Below are 23,607 nucleotides of genomic sequence, written 5' to 3'. Positions count from 1 at the left end.
TGCTCATACTGTGACCGTATCACCTAAACACTGCTCATACTGTGACCGTTCTCCTAAACACTGCTCATACTGTGACTGTATATCCTAAACACTGCTTACACTGACCATATCTCCTAAACACTGCTTACACTGACCGTATCTCCTAAACACTGCTTACACTGTGACCGTATCTCCTATACACTGCTTACACTGTGACCGTATCTCCTATACACTGTGACCGTATCTCCTATACACTGTGACCGTATCTCCTATACACTGCTTACACTGTGACCGTATCTCCTAAACACTGCTTACACTGTGACCGTATCTCCTAAACACTGCTTACATTGTGGCCGTATCTCCTATACACTGCTTACACTGTGAGCGTATCTCCTATACACTGCTTACACTGTGACCGTATCTCCTAAACACTGCTCATACTGTGACCGTATCACCTAAACACTGCTCATACTGTGACCGTATCACCTAAACACTGCTCATACTGTGACCGTATCGCCTAAACACTGCTCATACTGTGACCGTATCGCCTAAACACTGCTTATACTGTGACCGTATCGCCTAAACACTGCTTATACTGTGACCGTATCGCCTAAACACTGCTTATACTGTGACCGTATCGCCTAAACACTGCTTATACTGTGACCGTATCGCCTAAACACTGCTTATACTGTGACCGTATCGCCTAAACACTGCTTATACTATGACCGTATCGCCTAAACACTGCTTATACTGTGATAGTGTCACATAAACATTGCCTTATACTGTGACCGTATCGCCTAAACACTGCTTATACTGTGACCGTATCGCCTAAGCACTGCTTATACTGTGACCGTATCGCCTTAACACTGCTCATACTGTGACCGTATCGCCTAAACACTGCTCATACTGTGACCGTATCGCCTAAACACTGCTCATACTGTGACCGTATCGCCTAAACACTGCTCATACTGTGACCGTATCTCCTAAACACTGCTTACACTGTGACCGTATCTCCTAAACACTGCTTACACTGTGACCGTATCTCCTAAACACTGCTCATACTGTGACCGTATCTCCTAAACACTGCTTACACTGTGACCGTATCTCCTAAACACTGCTCATACTGTGACCGTATCACCTAAACACTGCTCATACTGTGACCGTATCACCTAAACACTGCTCATACTGTGACCGTATCACCTAAACACTGCTCATACTGTGACCGTATCACCTAAACACTGCTCATACTGTGACCGTATCACCTAAACACTGCTCATACTGTGACCGTATCACCTAAACACTGCTCATACTGTGACCGTATCACCTAAACACTGCTCATACTGTGACCGTATCACCTAAACACTGCTCATACTGTGACCGTATCACCTAAACACTGCTCATACTGTGACCGTATCACCTAAACACTGCTCATACTGTGACCGTATCACCTAAACACTGCTCATACTGTGACCGTATCACCTAAACACTGCTCATACTGTGACCGTATCACCTAAACACTGCTCATACTGTGACCGTATCACCTAAACACTGCTCATACTGTGACCGTATCGCCTAAACACTGCTCATACTGTGACTGTATATCCTAAACACTGCTCATACTGTGACCGTATCACCCAAACACTGCTTACACTGTGACCGTATCCACTAAACACTGCTTACACTGTGACCGTATCACCCAAACACTGCCTACACTGTGACCGTATCACCCAAACACTGCCTACACTGTGACCGTATCTCCTAAACACTGCTTATACTGTGACCGTATCTCCTAAACACTGCTTATACTGTGACCGTATCGCCTAAACACTGCTTATACTGTGACCGTATCGCCTAAACACTGCTTATACTGTGACCGTATCGCCTAAACACTGCTCATACTGTGACTGTATATCCTAAACACTGCTCATACTGTGACCGTATATCCTAAACACTGCTCATACTGTGACCGTATCACCCAAACACTGCTTACACTGTGACCGTATCCACTAAACACTGCTTACACTGTGACCGTATCACCCAAACACTGCCTACACTGTGACCGTATCACCCAAAAACTGCCTACACTGTGACCGTATCTCCTAAACACTGCTTATACTGTGAACGTATCGCCTAAATACTGCTTACATTGTGACCGTATCGCGTAAACACTGCTCATACTGTGACCGTATCTCCTAAACACTGCTTACACTGTGACCGTATCGCCTACATATTGCTTACATTGTGACCGTATCTCCTAAACACTGCTTACCATAATAGTTGTCACGGGCCTGGGGGGCCCGGCCGCCCGGGCCCCACGTGTAGCGCACGATGATGTGGCCCACTCACTTAGGGCCACCCGATGGGCCCTGTATCTTCAGGGGCCCGGTCAGCGCTGTGGCCGTGCAATAGCGTGACCGGGCCCCTTTAAAAAAAAATCTCAGCCGCAAAGTACTGCTGGGAGGAAGTGGCCGTCACTTCCTCCCAGCTCCCTGGGAAGAAGACAACCGCCGCTGGAGCCACGCCGACTCCCATAAGCCACAGCCTTCCACCTGCAAAAAAAGGTAAGGAAAAATTAGCTGTATTTGTGTATGTTAGTATGTATCTATGTCAGAATGTATGTGTGTATGTCAGTATTTCTGTGTGTATTTCAGTATGTCTGTGTGTATGTCAGAATGTCTGTGTGTATGTCAGAATGTCTGTGTGTATGTCAGAATGTCTGTGTGTATGTCAGAATGTCTGTGTGTATGTCAGAATGTCTGTGTGTATGTCAGAATGTTTGTGTGTATGTCAGTATGTCTATATGTATGTCAGTATGTCTATATGTATGTCAGTATGTCTATATGTATGTCAGTATGTCTATATGTATGTCAGTATGTCTGTATGTATGTAGTTAAAACATAAAGTGCGCTGTGCCTTCACAAAATTGTGCAAAATGCAACACTCTCAAAAAAGTGCTTAAGTGCAAAATGTGCAAAACAATCAATATTATAACTTATATAAAATATGACCGAGGGGCGGAGCCTGACTAGCGAGCGAGCAAGACGTGTTCAGCTTGAGCTCCCGCCGAACGGAAGACCAAACACTTAAAATCAGGGTGCACATACCGGGAAAATACACAAACAGGGGCTCAATAGATGGAGGAACCCAGTAGGCGCCCGCAGATACCGGTCTCACCTCCCGGAGTGCCCGGGATCCGAAGCGGCGGAACAAGGCAAGTGAGAGAAGGGGAGTTCTGAAGGCGGCCGCTTCCCGCTCAACACTCCAAACCACAAGCACGCACGAAACATCCCCCTTCCCCCCCCTTTGGACCGGTGGGGGACTTCCCGGTCCCCGCCACACAGACCCAACCCGGTCACTGACCTGCTGTTACAACCGACGGTTCAAGCAGACGGACCAGAGGGGAAGGCCTTGAAAATGGCGGCCACAAGCGACGACTGCACTCGTGACATGCAGCAGCAGCATGCATCACATTACCCCACTCCTAAAGCGAGAGACTCTCTGGACATCATCTTTGAGAAGTTTTGGGCTCAGCTAATGGCCCATATACGACCAGCTACAGTCATACCACTCCCTGACCCACCTACAAGGCAAACCTGCAGCCCTGGGAGGACTGGGAAACCTCTGATGGGCGCAAAAAAACGCCAATCCACAGTAACCCAAATGAAGTGCCTACCTGGACAGATGGCAACGGGGGGACCAACCCGCAGGTACCGGCCACACAAACGGAGGGCTACAGAACCCACACGACGGCCCGTGCCAGATACACGCAAGGCCCGCCGCACCTGCTCGTTGGGAATGACCCTGGACCCAAGTGGACCCCAGGCTCGTGGCCTGAAGGTACCAGCCCTCACGCTGATCCAGGGCCGAGGAAGCGCCAGGCCTACGAAAGGCTGCATGGCTGACCAGCTAAGCCTCTTCAACTGCTCCTACACTCAGCTGCGCATAGGGATCGGATGATCGACCTGCAGGAGAGATGCAGCTGAATTGGCCTTACACACAGTGGGGCTGTAATACTTAAAACATACCTGGACTCTCTTAAACACACTTGCTCTCTACGTAACATTTACCTTTTTGTTTATAACCGCTGCCAGGGGTTTCATAATTTGCTGTATTATGCGCTATTTTACAGTATAACACGTGCACTGTTCTCTTGTCACACTTTGGACACACATATAGTATACCATGCACTGCATAGCCCTGTTTATATTAGAAATGTACATCTCAGGGTGTCCTCCTTTGTCACTCTTCTGTATACTCCTACCTGATATGTACGTCCTGTTAACCCATCTAAACTAAACGAGAACATAAGCTGTCGAAATATCAATCTCATTTCTATAAACATGCATCTGACAAACACTGTTAAGCATTAAATATTTCTCACCATTTCTCTTGCTGATGATATAAGCAAATGTTATAAGCGAATGTTATATGCCTTGTTATAAGGATAGGCTTACTGAGTACACACATTACAGCTACTAAAGCGACTACAGCAACGAGCCAGCTAGTATGTACCTACACATGTAGATTTAATTACTTTCCATAACTAGTCTAGTAACGACAAGCACAGATTGTTTTTCATTTGTTTTACTCTTGTTTACTTCATCTAACTCTTGACGATTCAATCGTTTATTTAAAACTACCTTTATAACTGTTACTTTATGCGTGTTATTAACTTTTTGAAAAGCTTGCTTAATATAAAGTATAAAATGAGGCTGCCATTCGAAGGAGATGTACTACTGTGTTAAAGCGATCCCACTCTGTACAAATACTGTGCATCCCCTCTTCTCAATTCTGTACCCCATTTAACTCCTGCCTCAATAAAAGAAAGATTGACAAAAAATAAATAAAAAATATGACCGTATCACCTTAACACTGCTTACACTGTGACTGTATCTCCTAAACACTGCTTACACTGCCCGAGGACAGATCCCATGTTTCCCCACATGCAGGACACTAGCGAACAATAGCAGCACAGGACCCAGAAATTAGAACTGCCACGTCAAAAGCAGGACTGTTGGTAAGACTGAAATGGAAGTTCAAAATCTCTGAAATTTTTGACAATTCACACTGTTAGGTACTATTAATGTAGCAAGTCTAGGGTATTCAATGGCCGAGATAAAAACATGGTTATTCGCTACAGTGAGTATTGTGAGAAATTCAAAGTTAATTCAAAATGTATCATATTTTGCAAAGACCCCAGATGTTGACTTGCCGCTTGGCGCAAAGGAAGTTAGGTTTTACTTACCTTACCTGAAACTGTTCCTTGTGATCGCCGCAGTCACCACTGACTTGGATTTTTTATTTTTTTTTCTAATTTTGGCTCTTTTCCCTAAATGACAATTCTCGCTTGAATTGAGTAACCTTGTCATTTTTTTGCATCCTTTCCACTTTAAGAAAAAATATCCAAGTACAGTGTATTGTAAATACAGGAATAAAAAGGGCGGTATCCCAGATGACATCACTGACCTTTACGTTATCTTTAAAGTGACTTTGTCACCAACTGGGATCTTTACATAATTAGCAATGACCCCCGATGGTGACTGATCCGCCGAGGGTTTGGTGACCGCTAGGTGCAGGGGAAGGCGGGCTTTACTTACTCAAACTCGTCCTTCGCAGTCACCATCACGGTCTTCCTGCTGGTAGGGTTTGGCTAGTTGCACTACATACGTTGGGAGCCCATGTTAGTTTTGTACAACACTGAGATCTAAAGAGGATCCAGAAAAACTGCGGGATCCACCTTGGACAGTGGCAGCTCTGCTTTTGTCCATTTTTGTCAAGCATAGGAAAATTAGTCCATACTTTGTCTCAGAATATCTTTTGACTGCGTTGGGATTTAAGTGAAATTATCTTTATGAAAAACTAATTTTGATAGGGGGAGAGGTCGGATTGACAAAGCAACTTTAGCATGTAATAATAAAAGATTAATATTCGCTAGATCAAAAGGAAACTGAATCAAACAGGCGTGAACTAAATGCTTTCTTTGCATAGTATTTACAGAGTTCCTTTAATTGATAATAAACATACAACAAGGGTAGTTATTAAAGTAAGAGATATTCATGTTAAGAGAATAAATTATTTAGTTTAAACATTTTTATCCAATTACAGCAAAAAAACAACTTTCAAGATGGATGAAGCACCTCCCATGATGTCTACTCCTAAATCATCCAAATGTATGTATTTCTTTTTAATGATTTTCCACAAGATCACATTTGTATTATTGCAGTATATATGAAAGAGGTCAAATTCAATATAATAATATATGTAACCTAACCTGCACAGTGCACGAGCGTCCCTTTAGTAGTATAGACTATGCATTTTTCACACAAAAACTTAACAAATATTTATGTTCAGTGATGTCTCACAAGTACAAGAGTAAACCCCCCACGCACATGTTTTATGTAGATAAAAATATATATATATACACACACACATACACATAATCAAAATTATTCAACCCCCATTGAAAATGGACAAACAGCCACTAGAGGAGGAGTTAACCCTGCAAGGTAAATATTGCAGTTTATGAAAACTGCAATAATTACACTTGCAGGGTTAAGGGTAGTCAGAGTTGGCACCCAGACCACTCCAATTGGCAGAAGTGGTCTGGGTGTCTGGAGTGTCCCTTTAACCCCTTAAGGACCAAACTTCTGGAATAAAAGGGAATCATGACATGTCACACATGTCATGTGTCCTTAAGGGGTTAAGTGGTTTCCCCAAATTCAATTGAAAGTGCAACTTATAATGACTTCTCTAGACTCAAATTATTCAACCCGTTCATGGCAAGCATATTTAGTACTTAGTATAGCACCCTTTTGCTGTTATGACCTGCTGCAAACGAGATGCATAGCCAGACACCAGCTTATGAGCAACAGCCTCCGGTTCAGTAATATTCTTGGATTTGCGTGCTGCAACCACCTTCTTCAAATCCCACCAGACATTTTCTATGGGGTTAAGTCAGGGGACTGTGATTGGGCACTGTAGAATTTTCCAGGAATTCTTCTGCAACCAAGCCTTGGTGGAATTTGAGGTATGCATGGGATCATTGTCTTGTTGTTAGGTCCAATGATGCCTAAGCTTCAGTTTCCTCACAGACAGCATGACATTTTCTCCTAGGATTTCCTGAAACTTAAATTATTCCATCTTGCCTTCCAATACACTGCAGGTTTCCGGTACCAGAGGATGCAAAGCAGCCCCAGAGTATCACCGAGCCACCACCATTCTTAACTGTAGGCAGATTTTTGGGTCAGTAGTGGTGTACGTCTTGGAGTTCTGGCATGGAAACCTTCTGCATTTAGTACGCGCATTACTGTGCTCACTGAAACCTCATTGCCTGTTGCCACCAAGTCTTGCTGCAGTCATTCAACGATCTTTCACAAGCTGCCTTCTTAGAAATCTGGTGGCAACCATTGATAGCTTCCTTTTTCTGCCCCATTCAGGTAGTGTAAACACTGTTCCTTGAACTTTTAACTTGCAAATTATGCTTCCAACGTTGTCTCTAGGACCATGTAGTCACGTTGCCTTCGCTATCTTTTTGTATCCTGTATCCCCTTGTATCCTAAAGAAGCTAGATTCAGAGTGCTGGTACTGTTGCGGACTTGAAAAATCCCGGTCGTCATGGCGACTGTTAATTTTGTCCAATCCTGTGTATTTGTCATCCCATTCAGTGTAGGCGGTACGCTGAGGGTGAATGCAGGCGGCAGCGAACAATGCAGGCTGGTGGCAAGGTATCATGAAGGCATCTAGCTGATGGAGCACTATGATGTAGAATACACACTCCCTGGAACAATTAGTAGAGTGCTCCAAACATTCTACATATATAACTGCATTTCATTTTTTAAATTCTCAATTTAATTCACTTATCTAAAATAAACCTAAGCAGAAACACTCATATGGTTTTATCAATGTTTGGTTAAGTTCTGCAAAGTAGCACAAATGTGCAATATATTTTGCCAGTAGAACTGTTAACAACTATATAGATCTCGAGAAAAAAAATAAAAAAGTTTTTCAATTCTGGTAATTCTGCTCTCATTCCTAAAAGTTTAACACCATGCATATAGTCAGTCTTTATTACTGAAAGGCAGTTCTATGTCGCACGATGATGACGTCACAAAATAAGCAGCACTATACAATGAACAATATTAATTTTTATATCGTTTTTTGCTTGAACTATATTTACAATAGTGTAGATAACATTTTTCATGCTTTACACGCTGTGTTAAATATATCTAAAAGGACAAGGGATTGTGATGTGAACCAAATTGCTAAATTTATGCTACTATATTCAAGCAGTGCTTATAGGTAATTTGAAGTATTTTTTGCAAATAAGCACTTTTTGCCCTTTACTAAATGTTGGTGTTTAGTGAATAAACCCCAAAGCCTGTCTCAGGTTATTTTGCAATATTTAATGTGCCACTAGGTGTCTTTATCCTGACTGTGACATCATGTGCTAGCCACATATTAAACATGTTGCCACCACATTTGAGACATTTGGTGACATTGGCTATTTATCAGCTTACATCTCACTACTTAGGGGATGACAGAGACTCTATTTTCCACCAAACATCCAGTTCCTTGCTGTCAGTGGGTAAAGTACATTCTCATTCTCTATTGACATGTGTACCTGATGTATGAGGCTAGCAGAGGTGTATATATAAGAACTATTTTGATTTTGGGTGTTCTGTTCCTATAAGTCTTGTGTGTGGTATGTTTAGTATGGTATGCTAAATATGCCAATAAATTGGGCTGGAGCAGCTACTGCCCTTCTACGTATGGTGATCTGTAAAATTCTTCTACACGGGATCAGTAGTGAGGTATTCTAAACATAACTTAGACCAGGGGTGTCCAAAAGGTAGACCCCCAGATGTTTTAAAACTACAACTTTCATGATACTTTGTCATTCTAAAGGCATACAAAAACACACAAAGCATCATAGGAGTTGTAGTTCTTCAACATCTGGGGATCTACCTCTTGGTCACCTCTGCCTTAGAAAGTTTGCAGAGCACGTAGGGTATATAGGTAGGATACTAGGTCTTTAATGATCAGGTCATGAAATACAAAGAAAATACAATTTATCAAAAGTAAAATACATCAAATTCACACATTTTGAATATTCTCAATATGCAGGATAATATTACAACGTATGTTTAAATATATAAAGAACACACACAATTTACTTGTATAATGCTCTCCATTTAAGATTTCAAATAATCTTTTAGTTGTTCTGTGGTGGACTAAAGCGTATCAACTGTTTTGAGTAAGTAGGGGAATAGGGAATCTTTAGGGAACCAGGATAGGATTTCAAAGCAAGTGCAGGTTGTATAGAAACACAGAATGTGACGGCAGATAAGAACCATTCGGCCCATCTAGTCTGCCCAATTTTCTAAATACTTTCATTAGTCCCTGGCCTTATCTTATGGTTAGGATAGCCTTATGCCTATCCCATGCATGCTTAACCCCTTTCCGACCGCAGACGGAAATTTTCCGTCAACCTTGTCCTTCAGTTAAGGAACATTGACGGAAAATTTCCGTCATTTACTAAAGTTAACCCGCGATCGCGGGGTTAACGGTGCTCCCGGTCTGCCTCTGTATTAGAGGCAGACCGGGAGCACCCGATCGAGCTGCCCCAGCAGCAGTGCTCGCTCTGACAGGCTGTCAGAGCGAGCACATGTGCTGCATGTACTCACCTTCCGCCTCCCTGCACTTCCGGGTTCTGTGTGAAGTGCAGGGAGACGGATCAGTGATGATCCTCCTCTCCCTGTGTGTAAAAAAAATAAATAAAGTTAAATCCCACCCCCCCTTTCCCCTGCTTTAATAAAATTAACCCCTTCCCTGCCAATTGATCACTGACTACAGTGATCAATTGGCAGGGTATACATTTTAATGTCATCTGATTTTTTTTTTTTTAACCCCTGAGGGTTAATTTATTATTTTTTTAACCCTCAGGGGTTAAATTTATTTTATTAATTAATTTAAATATTTAAAAATTATATATTTACCTAGCTGGGATGGGTGGAAGTTAGTGGGGAATTGGAGAATTTGGTATTAGGCTAACTAGGGGTTAACGTTAAAAAAGTTTTAAAATAAGCTTTAAAAAGGTAAAAACATTTTTTTAAAAATGTTTTAGTAACGTTTAAGTAGAAAAAAAAAAAATACCACCCCCTTTACCCAGTCTAAATAAAAATGAACCCCTTTCCTGCCAGTTGATCACTGCCTACAGTGATCAAAATACAGATCACAGTATTATACTGTGATCTAATTTTTTTTTTTTAACCCATGAGGATTAACTTTTTTTTTTTTTTTTAATCCTCAGGGGTTCAATTTACTTAATTAATTTAAATATTTTATAATTATATATTTTGCTAGCTGTGGTGGGTGGGAGTTATGGGAAAATGGGGAATTTACGGTTAGTGCTGCTTACTGCTAGTTAGGGGTTAACGGTAAAAGAAAAGTTAAAAAAAAGTTAAGATAGTGTAAAACATTTAATAAGTTAAAAAAAAAGTTTAAAAATGGGTTTTACAAAGTAAAAAAAGTTTTACAAAGTAAAAAAATACATTTAAAAATGCTCATTACCACTACACTTGGTACAAGCTAGCGGAAAAATGATCCCACGCTAAGGTTCAAAATATGCCTTTTGAATTGCCCTGGGATGTCTTCTTCAAGAAATGGTATGCATTTATGGGGTATTTGGATTATATAGCCTGGTAAAATACTCTAAAAATGGGACATGGGCACAGTGTGAAAATTTAAAGTTTGAAAAGAACTGGAATGGCTGTGTCCCAAATGTGCCCCTCCGATGTCCACATATACCAGGCAAAGGTACATACGGGGGTATTGCTGTACTCAGCCGACATAGCTGAGCAACATATGATGTATTATACAGTCGTAGCACACATGAGGTTTGCAAAATATACTGCGCAAACTCACTTTGTGTGTCAAAAAGGGCGAAAAATGCTTATTACCACTACACTTGGTACAAGCTAGCGGAAAAATGATCCCACGCTAAGGTTCAAAATATGCCTTTTGAATTGCCGTGGGATGTCTTCTTTAAGAAAGGGTATGCCTTCATGGTGTAGTTGTAATATGTAGCCTGCTCAAGTGCTCCAAAGTGGGACACGGACGCATCAAAACCCTCCATGAAAATTCACAATTAAAAACCTTAACTCGCAACCCCATCCATGAAGGACTGGATAACGAGGGTTGAAGACATGAGAACCATGGAAGAACTAATCCTAATAGCCAGAGGACAAAACCAGAGATACCAAAAGATATGGTTCCACTGGCTTCGATGGCTGACAACCAGACAACCATAAAATACCCATTCCTGAAGAACAGAAAACTGAGATAGGACCTAGGGTACCAAAGACGAATCCCAGGGACATGACCGGACACGGATGCAAGGACCCCATCGAACACCGACGGGGAACAAGGGGGGTCTTTGTGGAGTTCCGGAACGGGGGAGGGGGCTACGGGTGGGGTGTGGAGATGGGGACCCTCAGGCACCTCCCCCCCCCCACCTCCATAGAGCCTTGGCCCCAAAACTACTAGCCAGGAGCGCTCACACACCCTAGCGTGACTAACCTATGCGCTTCCCCCACAGAAGGGACCCCTCGCAACAATGCACTGACACGCACCACTCCCACACATACCCGCAGCCAAAGCTCAGGGACTCACATGCCACGCACCCAGGGAGTAACGGGACCTGACCCCGAACAACCCTGATACCCACCATAGTGCCCCACCAAACCATCACGCACCCAAACAAGGGATGGCCCTCCCTAACGCAAGGAGACATACGATAGGAACCCCTAAGACACTTCCACATAGCCGCATTAGACGCCCTGCCAACTCATCACAAGCACACATATTCCTAGCACAGGGGACACCCTCACACAGGGACACGAAAGAATAACGAAAAGGGAGACAAAGAGACCTAAGCTTGCAGACACACGACTAGAGACGACTAACGGAAGTAAATAGCGAGATAGGCAATACAACAGCCCTTGACAAGCTAAACACGACACCAGAAGAAATACAAGAAAAGGAAGTTTAGGACGCTCTAGACACCAACACTCCAGACACTAGGAGAGACAACAAGGGGGAACAAACCAGAAAACAGGAAACAATCCCCAGACAAAAAAGAAACAAGAGTACGCCACAATAAACATAGCCCAAAAACCCCACCACTCCGTCTAGCATGTAAGGAACCGAGACACGGACGAACACCAGAGGTCTCCACACAAGCAACTGATACTCTCCCTACATAACCCCTAGTAACCGAGACCACAGAGAAGCTATACTTAAAATTTCTGGGAATGTGCAACTTCTCCAATGACACGCTACTACAAAACATATTGACACAATGATGATATGTTCCTCTAACCGACCACTATTGTTGGATTACTATGTTTTATAAATGTCATGAACATTATGTAACCACGGAAGACACTTAAACTTGCTTGTAAACTGTCCATGCACGCTTAATAAAAAAAACCTTTGGAATAAAAAAAAAAAACCTTAACTTGTCACGTCTCTTTTACAGCAGTGTAACTTCACAAAATAGTGTCTAGGTCATACATTGGGAATATTATTTAACTCAGAAGACTTAGCTGAGCATAATTTGGGGGGTTTGAACTTAGTGGCACATATGAAATGTAGAAAATGCCCAGCAAAAATGTAATCCGTATGTAAAAAATGCCCAAAATTATTTTTTACCACATACTTTGGCATATATTGGTGAAAAAATGGGGGCATGTTAAGGCACAATATGCACCATATGAGATACCCTTCAGTGTCTACTTTTACAAATGGTATGCCTTTTTGGGGTTTTTTTTTTTTTTTGAACAGTCAAACTGCTGTAATACCCAAAATTGAAGCATAGGCCCATTAAATCCGCCTCTCAAAATTCTACTGTAAATGTTGAAACGGACAGGCCTCCTATATGGCGCTGTAGCTTCACAAAATAGTGCCAAAGACATACAATGGGGGTATTGTTGTACTCAGCAGAAGTAACTGAACACAAAATAAAACTTTGTAAAGGAATAGCACACACCAACTTTACAAAATACACATGAGAAGTTCTTTGTTATAAGTTTGTGTGCCAAAAACCTCAAAAATCTAAATTTTATTTCAATATTTAGCAGAGATTGGCAGTGAAATGGCTACGTAGAAAGTGTCAAAACAACCTTAGGTAAATAGCCTGTGATGTCTACTTTATATAAATATATACTTTTGTGTGGCAATTTTGTTTTCTTTTATGGCTAATAATAAGCTTACAAGACAAACATACCAAATTCTAAAATCACTCCACATTAAAAGTTTATTTTACTCCTTGTGCTTTGTGACCTGTAACTACCAAAAAAACTTTGTGACCTGTAACTACCAAAACCAACTAAATGAATTTATTAAGTGTTCTTGCATAGCAAGACCACTGAATGTTATCTCACATATATATTATTATTAACCCCTTAAGGACGCAGGACGGTTCAGGACCGTCATCGGCATTTTTCCATTGCCGACCGCTGACGGTCCTGAACCGTCCTAACTTTAAGATTTACTTACCCGATCGGCGGTGCTCCCGTTGTGGGGAGACTGCCTGCAGCCCAGACAGTCTCCCCATGGCGGATTAGGACCCCTGTGGCCATGTGATCGCTCAAAAGGGCGACCACATGGTCACAATAGGTGTCCATGTGTCTGCCTGCAGGGGGACTGTCTGTGCTGACAGGCAGTCTCCCTGCTAGTGTAAAATAAAAATAAAATGAAAGTTAAAGTTAATAAAAAAAAATATATATATTATATATGTGTATATATATATATATATATATATATGATATATAGACATATATTATACCTATATAATATACGTCTATATATCATATATATAATGTCATGCTAAGTGTATTTTTATATGTACATATATTAATATAAAAATACACTTATAATTAAATTACACACGTCTAAATATAATATACATAATAACTATATATTATTATAAAATACATATAATAAGTAATTTAAATTAAATTAAACATGTAAAAATAATAATAAAAATTTAAAAAAATATATATATCTATACGAAATTTTATTCTAACTGTATTTTGATATTAATATATATATATTTATATCAAAATACACTTAGAATGAAATTGTATATATATCTATGTATATATAAATAAATAAAAAGAATACAAACTATTCATATGTCCATATACAAAATTACATAAATAATTATATAAATATACACGTAGACTTCAAATATATAAATATGCATATATATTTAAATTCTACGTGTGTATTTATGTAATATTTTTACATAATTAAGTTATTTTATTGATTGCAATTTAAGGGACCTGCCTGCCAACCTAGGCCGAAAGTCCAGAGAATTTAATTTGCTATCACTGTATTTTACCCTGTAATGTTCTACGACACCCTAAAACCTGTACATGGGGGGTACTGTTTTACTCGGGAGACTTCGCTGAACACAAATATTAGTGATTCAAAACAGTAAAACATATCACAGCGATGATATTGTCAGTGAAAGTGACTTTTTTGCATTTTTCACACACAAACAGCACTTTTACTGATGATATAATTGTTGTGATACATTTTCCAGTTTTGAAACACTAATATTTGTGTTCAGCAAAGTCTCCTGAGTATAACAGTACCCCCCATGTACAGGTTTTATAGCGTTTTTGAAAGTTACAGGGTCAAATATATGGGTCAAATATTTTTACATTGAAAATAGCCAGGTTGGTTACGTTGCCTTTGAGAGCGTATGGTAGCCCAGGAATGAGAATTACCCCCATGATGGCATACCATTTGCAAAAGAAGACAACCCAAGGTATTGCAAATGGGGTATGTCCAGTCTTTTTTAGTAACCACTTTGTCACAAACACTGGCCAAAATTAGCGTTCAATTTAGTTTTTTACTTTTTTCACACACAAACAAATATGAACGCTAACTTTGGCCAGTGTTTGCGACTAAGTGGCTACTAAAAAAGTCTGGACATACCCCATATTGAATACCCTGGGTTGTCTACTTTAAAAAAAAATATGTACATGTGGGGTGTTATTCAGCGATTTATGACAGATAATAGTGTTACAATGTCACTATTGATACATTTTAAAAATGTATGTTTTGAAACCGCAATATCCTACTTGTACTTATAGCCCTATAACATGCAAAAAAATAGCAAAAAGCATGTAAACACTGGGTATTTTTAAACTCAGGACAAAATTTTGAATCTATTTAGCAGTTTTTTCATTCGCTTTTCTAGATGAGTAAAAGATTTTTCACATAAAAGTCAAAAAACATGTATTTTTTTCAATTTTTCATCATATTTTTTTCATTTTTTTAAAATTTAATTACATGATATTATATAAATAATGGTATGTAAAGAAAGCCCCTTTCTTTTGTCCTGAAAAAAACAATATATAATTTGTATGGGAACAGTAAATGAGAGAGCGGAAAACTACAGCTAAACACAAACACCACAAAAGTGTAAAAACATGCCTGGTCGCAAATATACAACATCGCAAAAACAGTCCGGTCCTTAAGGGGTTAAGTGTTCTTGCATAGCAAGACCACTTAATGTTATCTCACGTATATATTATTATTCTTATTATAGCCAAATTTACCACCCTAACTCCTCCCACAGTTTTTACACTACATAGACAGTAATATACCGAAACGTGCGGAATGTTCCCGATTGGTGTGCTATTACTTTGTGGAACGTTTCGCCGAATGGTTCTCGAAATATCGTCGTTCTTGTGGCGAAATTGGTCCCATAGGAATGAATGGAAACATTTTCAAAACTAGAGTGGGAGCTGACAAAAGCTGAAAAATCAGGACATGATTTCTAAACTGCCACCACTCCCTCATTTTCAGGCCCACCTACACAAATCTTATATCAAAACGTTCAGCTATCTGTGCTGCCACTAAAAATCTCCACAGCTAAGCCATAGTCCTGATAGTTTTCACAATATGACCATTTGCTTGCAATTCACGCAGTCCATTGACATTCATTGAAACTTCACTCTAGCCAGCTCAAACTTGAGGGGCAATTTCTAAACTGCGACTGTGTCTTCATTTTTAATACTTCAGAGACATACTATGCATCAAAATGTAGGTCTGGGTCACCTGCTAATGTTTTTATAAATGTATGTTTTAATGTAACTGTGAAGCACTTTGGGCAACAACGTTGCAATTAAATGTGCTATATAAATAAATAATAAGTTACTCCGCCCACTCCAGTTGTAGACTACTGGTGGAGGCAAAAACACTTCACACAATTTCCCTAGAAATTGTAACTTTTCTAGTTTTTAATTACTTTCTTTAACCTGCACTAAGTAGGCACACATTATTATTGCAAAAACTGTACAAAAAACTATTTCTTTTTCTTTTTCTTTGCATTTTTCTGTATTTTTGTAATAATAAATAAGCATTTATGTATATATATATATATATATATATATATATATATATATATATATATTACATCAAATTAAAGCCCCTTCTGTCCTTTAAAAAACAGTATATAATATGTGTCGGTGCAATAAACGAGAGAGATGCAAATTGCAGTTGAACGCATACAGCAAGAAAATGCAAAAATTGCTTGTGTCATTAAGCGTAAGACAAGCTTCTGAATCTGTGTCCTTAAGGGGTTAAACTCCCTCACTGTGTTTACCTCTACCACTTCAGCTGGAAGGCTATTCCATGCATCCACTACCCTCTCAGTAAAGTAATACTTCCTGATATTATTTTTAAACCTTTGCCCCTCTAATTTAAGACTATGTCCTCTTGTTGTGGTAGTTTTTCTTCTTTTAAATATGGCTGATAGAATGGAATAGGTATAATTAGTAATCCATTATGATTCTTTATTAAGAAAGTACGGTAATGTCAGCTTTACTGGGCTAATTGTGACCTGAACGTTTCAGCCGATCTCAAGGTGAATTTATTTTTTATGTGTGTTTTACAGATTCCTCGTTTCTTTGGGATATTACACAGCTACTATCTAAGCTCTTTAACGATTTCTCACCTAGGTAAGTTATAGTAATTTACTTCACCACTGGGGACAGGGATACTCTAACAAGTGATTGTGTATTTGTAGATACCATGCAGTAGCACAGTAGATAGGGATAACTGAGTAACAGTTACTATTCTTAGGTGTCATACCTCATTCAGGCATACTCTAGTAACAGTGACTGTGTATTACTGGATACTATGTAGTAGCACGGCGGATAAGACTACTCTAGTGAACAGTGACTGTTCTTAGTGCTGGGGAATAAACTGGTGCTTTTTAATTACCAAAAATAATAATACAGCAATACTGCAGACATATATAGTCTGATGGTGTCATGTGAAGACAGATGCTCTAGTACCTGAGTGTTCTGAATGTCATGTAGTAATATTGAGAACAGGTATATTCTAGTAAGAACAACTGTTCTTGGTTACAACGTCACACTGCAGACACGGTTACTCTAATATTAGTGACTGTCCTTGGTTTCCCTCTCAGTCACACTGCAGACACAGATACTCTAATAATAGTGACTGTCCTTGGTTTCCCTCTCAGTCACACTGCAGACACGGATACTCTAATAATAGTGACTGTCCTTGGGTACCTCTCAGTCACACTGCAGACACGGATACTCTAATAATAGTGACTGTCCTTGGGTACCCCTCAGTCACACTGCAGACACGGATACTCTAATAATAGTGACTGTCCTTGGGTACCCCCTCAGTCACACTGCAGACACGGATACTCTAATAATAGTGACTGTCCTTGGGTGCCCCTCAGTCACACTGCAGACACGGATACTCTAATAATAGTGACTGTCCTTGGGTGCCCCTCAGTCACACTGCAGACACGGATACTCTAATAATAGTGACTGTCCTTGGGTACCTCTCAGTCACACTGCAGACACGGATACTCTAATAATAGTGACTGTCCTTGGGTACCCCTCAGTCACACTGCAGACACAGATACTCTAATAATAGTGACTGTCCTTGGGTGCCCCTCAGTCACACTGCAGACACAGATACTCTAATAATAGTGACTGTCCTTGGGTGCCCCTCAGTCACACTGCAGACACGGATACTCTAATAATAGTGACTGTCCTTGGGTGCCCCTCAGTCACACTGCAGACACGGATACTCTAATAATAGTGACTGTCCTTGGGTACCTCTCAGTCACACTGCAGACACGGATACTCTAATAATAGTGACTGTCCTTGGGTTCCCCCTCAGTCACACTGCAGACACGGATACTCTAATAATAGTGACTGTCCTTGGGTACCTCTCAGTCACACTGCAGACACGGATACTCTAATAATAGTGACTGTCCTTGGGTACCTCTCAGTCACACTGCAGACACAGATACTCTAATAATAGTGACTGTCCTTGGGTACCCCTCAGTCACACTGCAGACACAGATACTCTAATAATAGTGACTGTCCTTGGGTACCTCTCAGTCACACTGCAGACACGGATACTCTAATAATAGTGACTGTCCTTGGGTTCCCCCTCAGTCACACTGCAGACACGGATACTCTAATAATAGTGACTGTCCTTGGGTACCCCTCAGTCACACTGCAGACACAGATACTCTAATAATAGTGACTGTCCTTGGGTACCTCTCAGTCACACTGCAGACACGGATACTCTAATAATAGTGACTGTCCTTGGGTTCCCCCTCAGTCACACTGCAGACACGGATACTCTAATAATAGTGACTGTCCTTGGGTACCCCTCAGTCACACTGCAGACACGGATACTCTAATAATAGTGACTGTCCTTGGGTACCCCCTCAGTCACACTGCAGACACGGATACTCTAATAATAGTGACTGTCCTTGGGTACCTCTCAGTCACACTGCAGACACGGATACTCTAATAATAGTGACAGTCCTTGGGTTCCCCCTCAGTCACACTGCAGACACAGATACTCTAATAATAGTGACTGTCCTTGGGTTCCCCCTCAGTCACACTGCAGACACGGATACTCTAATAATAGTGACTGTCCTTGGGTACCTCTCAGTCACACTGCAGACACGGATACTCTAATAATAGTGACTGTCCTTGGGTGCCCCTCAGTCACACTGCAGACACAGATACTCTAATAATAGTAACTGTCCTTGGGTACCCCTCAGTCACACTGCAGACACAGATACTCTAATAATAGTGACTGTCCTTGGGTGCCCCTCAGTCACACTGCAGACACGGATACTCTAATAATAGTGACTGTCCTTGGGTGCCCCTCAGTCACACTGCAGACACGGATACTCTAATAATAGTGACTGTCCTTGGGTACCCCTCAGTCACACTGCAGACACGGATACTCTAATAATAGTGACTGTCCTTGGGTACCTCTCAGTCACACTGCAGACACGGATACTCTAATAATAGTGACTGTCCTTGGGTACCCCTCAGTCACACTGCAGACACGGATACTCTAATAATAGTGACTGTCCTTGGGTACCCCCTCAGTCACACTGCAGACACAGATACTCTAATAATAGTGACTGTCCTTGGTTTCCCTCTCAGTCACACTGCAGACACGGATACTCTAATAATAGTGACTGTCCTTGGGTACCCCCTCAGTCACACTGCAGACACGGATACTCTAATAATAGTGACTGTCCTTGGGTACCTCTCAGTCACACTGCAGACACGGATACTCTAATAATAGTGACTGTCCTTGGGTACCCCTCAGTCACACTGCAGACACGGATACTCTAATAATAGTGACTGTCCTTGGGTGCCCCTCAGTCACACTGCAGACACGGATACTCTAATAATAGTGACTGTCCTTGGGTTCCCCCTCAGTCACACTGCAGACACAGATACTCTAATAATAGTGACTGTCCTTGGGTACCCCTCAGTCACACTGCAGACACAGATACTCTAATAATAGTGACTGTCCTTGGGTGCCCCTCAGTCACACTGCAGACACAGATACTCTAATAATAGTGACTGTCCTTGGGTGCCCCTCAGTCACACTGCAGACACGAATACTCTAATAATAGTGACTGTCCTTGGGTACCTCTCAGTCACACTGCAGACACGGATACTCTAATAATAGTGACTGTCCTTGGGTACCCCCTCAGTCACACTGCAGACACGGATACTCTAATAATAGTGACTGTCCTTGGGTACCCCTCAGTCACACTGCAGACACGGATACTCTAATAATAGTGACTGTCCTTGGGTGCCCCTCAGTCACACTGCAGACACGGATACTCTAATAATAGTGACTGTCCTTGGGTTCCCCCTCAGTCACACTGCAGACACGGATACTCTAATAATAGTGACTGTCCTTGGATTCCCCCTCAGTCACACTGCAGACACAGATACTCTAATAATAGTGACTGTCCTTGGGTACCCCTCAGTCACACTGCAGACACAGATACTCTAATAATAGTGACTGTCCTTGGGTACCCCTCAGTCACACTGCAGACACGGATACTCTAATAATAGTGACTGTCCTTGGGTACCCCCTCAGTCACACTGCAGACACGGATACTCTAATAATAGTGACTGTCCTTGGGTACCCCTCAGTCACACTGCAGACACGGATACTCTAATAATAGTGACTGTCCTTGGGTACCCCTCAGTCACACTGCAGACACGGATACTCTAATAATAGTGACTGTCCTTGGGTACCCCTCAGTCACACTGCAGACACGGATACTCTAAATATAGTGACTGTCCTTGGGTGCCCCTCAGTCACACTGCAGACACGGATACTCTAATAATAGTGACTGTCCTTGGGTACCTCTCAGTCACACTGCAGACACAGATACTCTAATAAAAGTGACTGTCCTTGGGTACCCCTCAGTCACACTGCAGACACAGATACTCTAATAATAGTGACTGTCCTTGGGTTCCCCCTCAGTCACACTGCAGACACGGATACTCTAATAATAGTGACTGTCCTTGGTTTCCCTCAGTCACACTGCAGACACGGATACTCTAATAATAGTGACTGTCCTTGGGTACCTCTCAGTCACACTGCAGACACGGATACTCTAATAATAGTGACTGTCCTTGGGTACCCCTCAGTCACACTGCAGACACGGATACTCTAATAATAGTGACTGTCCTTGGGTACCCCCTCAGTCACACTGCAGACACGGATACTCTAATAATAGTGACTGTCCTTGGGTTCCCCCTCAGTCACACTGCAGACACAGATACTCTAATAATAGTGACTGTCCTTGGGTGCCCCTCAGTCACACTGCAGACACGGATACTCTAATAATAGTGACTGTCCTTGGGTACCCCTCAGTCACACTGCAGACACGGATACTCTAATAATAGTGACTGTCCTTGGGTACCTCTCAGTCACACTGCAGACACGGATACTCTAATAATAGTGACTGTCCTTGGGTTCCCCCTCAGTCACACTGCAGACACAGATACTCTAATAATAGTGACTGTCCTTGGGTTCCCCCTCAGTCACACTGCAGACACGGATACTCTAATAATAGTGACTGTCCTTGGGTACCCCTCAGTCACACTGCAGACACGAATACTCTAATAATAGTGACTGTCCTTGGGTGCCCCTCAGTCACACTGCAGACACGGATACTCTAATAATAGTGACTGTCCTTGGGTACCTCTCAGTCACACTGCAGACACGGATACTCTAATAATAGTGACTGTCCTTGGGTACCCCTCAGTCACACTGCAGACACGAATACTCTAATAATAGTGACTGTCCTTGGGTGCCCCTCAGTCACACTGCAGACACGGATACTCTAATAATAGTGACTGTCCTTGGGTACCCCCTCAGTCACACTGCAGACACGGATACTCTAATAATAGTGACTGTCCTTGGGTACCTCTCAGTCACACTGCAGACACGGATACTCTAATAATAGTGACTGTCCTTGGGTGCCCCTCAGTCACACTGCAGACACGGATACTCTAATAATAGTGACTGTCCTTGGGTACCTCTCAGTCACACTGCAGACACGGATACTCTAATAATAGTGACTGTCCTTGGGTGCCCCTCAGTCACACTGCAGACACAGATACTCTAATAATAGTAACTGTCCTTGGGTACCCCTCAGTCACACTGCAGACACAGATACTCTAATAATAGTGACTGTCCTTGGGTGCCCCTCAGTCACACTGCAGACACGGATACTCTAATAATAGTGACTGTCCTTGGGTGCCCCTCAGTCACACTGCAGACACGGATACTCTAATAATAGTGACTGTCCTTGGGTACCCCTCAGTCACACTGCAGACACGGATACTCTAATAATAGTGACTGTCCTTGGGTACCTCTCAGTCACACTGCAGACACGGATACTCTAATAATAGTGACTGTCCTTGGGTACCCCTCAGTCACACTGCAGACACGGATACTCTAATAATAGTGACTGTCCTTGGGTACCCCCTCAGTCACACTGCAGACACAGATACTCTAATAATAGTGACTGTCCTTGGGTGCCCCTCAGTCACACTGCAGACACGGATACTCTAATAATAGTGACTGTCCTTGGTTTCCCTCTCAGTCACACTGCAGACACGGATACTCTAATAATAGTGACTGTCCTTGGGTACCCCCTCAGTCACACTGCAGACACGGATACTCTAATAATAGTGACTGTCCTTGGGTACCTCTCAGTCACACTGCAGACACGGATACTCTAATAATAGTGACTGTCCTTGGGTACCCCTCAGTCACACTGCAGACACGGATACTCTAATAATAGTGACTGTCCTTGGGTGCCCCTCAGTCACACTGCAGACACGGATACTCTAATAATAGTGACTGTCCTTGGGTTCCCCCTCAGTCACACTGCAGACACAGATACTCTAATAATAGTGACTGTCCTTGGGTACCCCTCAGTCACACTGCAGACACAGATACTCTAATAATAGTGACTGTCCTTGGGTGCCCCTCAGTCACACTGCAGACACAGATACTCTAATAATAGTGACTGTCCTTGGGTGCCCCTCAGTCACACTGCAGACACGAATACTCTAATAATAGTGACTGTCCTTGGGTACCTCTCAGTCACACTGCAGACACGGATACTCTAATAATAGTGACTGTCCTTGGGTACCCCCTCAGTCACACTGCAGACACGGATACTCTAATAATAGTGACTGTCCTTGGGTACCCCTCAGTCACACTGCAGACACGGATACTCTAATAATAGTGACTGTCCTTGGGTGCCCCTCAGTCACACTGCAGACACGGATACTCTAATAATAGTGACTGTCCTTGGGTTCCCCCTCAGTCACACTGCAGACACGGATACTCTAATAATAGTGACTGTCCTTGGGTTCCCCCTCAGTCACACTGCAGACACAGATACTCTAATAATAGTGACTGTCCTTGGGTACCCCTCAGTCACACTGCAGACACAGATACTCTAATAATAGTGACTGTCCTTGGGTACCCCTCAGTCACACTGCAGACACGGATACTCTAATAATAGTGACTGTCCTTGGGTACCCCCTCAGTCACACTGCAGACACGGATACTCTAATAATAGTGACTGTCCTTGGGTACCCCTCAGTCACACTGCAGACACGGATACTCTAATAATAGTGACTGTCCTTGGGTACCCCTCAGTCACACTGCAGACACGGATACTCTAATAATAGTGACTGTCCT

At 42.0% G+C, this 23,607-nt stretch overlaps 1 protein-coding gene across 1 annotated transcript in view; it reads left to right on the top strand.

Moving 5' to 3' along the window:
- The first annotated feature begins 6,092 nt into the window (after positions 1-6,092).
- Positions 6,093-23,607, top strand: part of LOC134612444 (transmembrane protein 71-like) — a 33,080-nt gene continuing 15,565 nt past the window's right edge. Inside the window, exons 1-2 of the mRNA XM_063456802.1 lie at positions 6,093-6,149; positions 16,952-17,015. Coding sequence (XP_063312872.1) covers positions 6,104-6,149; positions 16,952-17,015 — 110 coding nt within the window. The 5' untranslated portion in view covers positions 6,093-6,103. The remainder of the gene's footprint in view (positions 6,150-16,951; positions 17,016-23,607) is intronic.

The sequence above is a fragment of the Pelobates fuscus genome, chromosome 5, assembly GCF_036172605.1.
Source record: "Pelobates fuscus isolate aPelFus1 chromosome 5, aPelFus1.pri, whole genome shotgun sequence".
NCBI lineage: Eukaryota > Metazoa > Chordata > Amphibia > Anura > Pelobatidae > Pelobates > Pelobates fuscus.
Note: the sequence above shows the minus strand (reverse complement) of the source record. Positions and strands in the feature narration are given on the sequence as shown.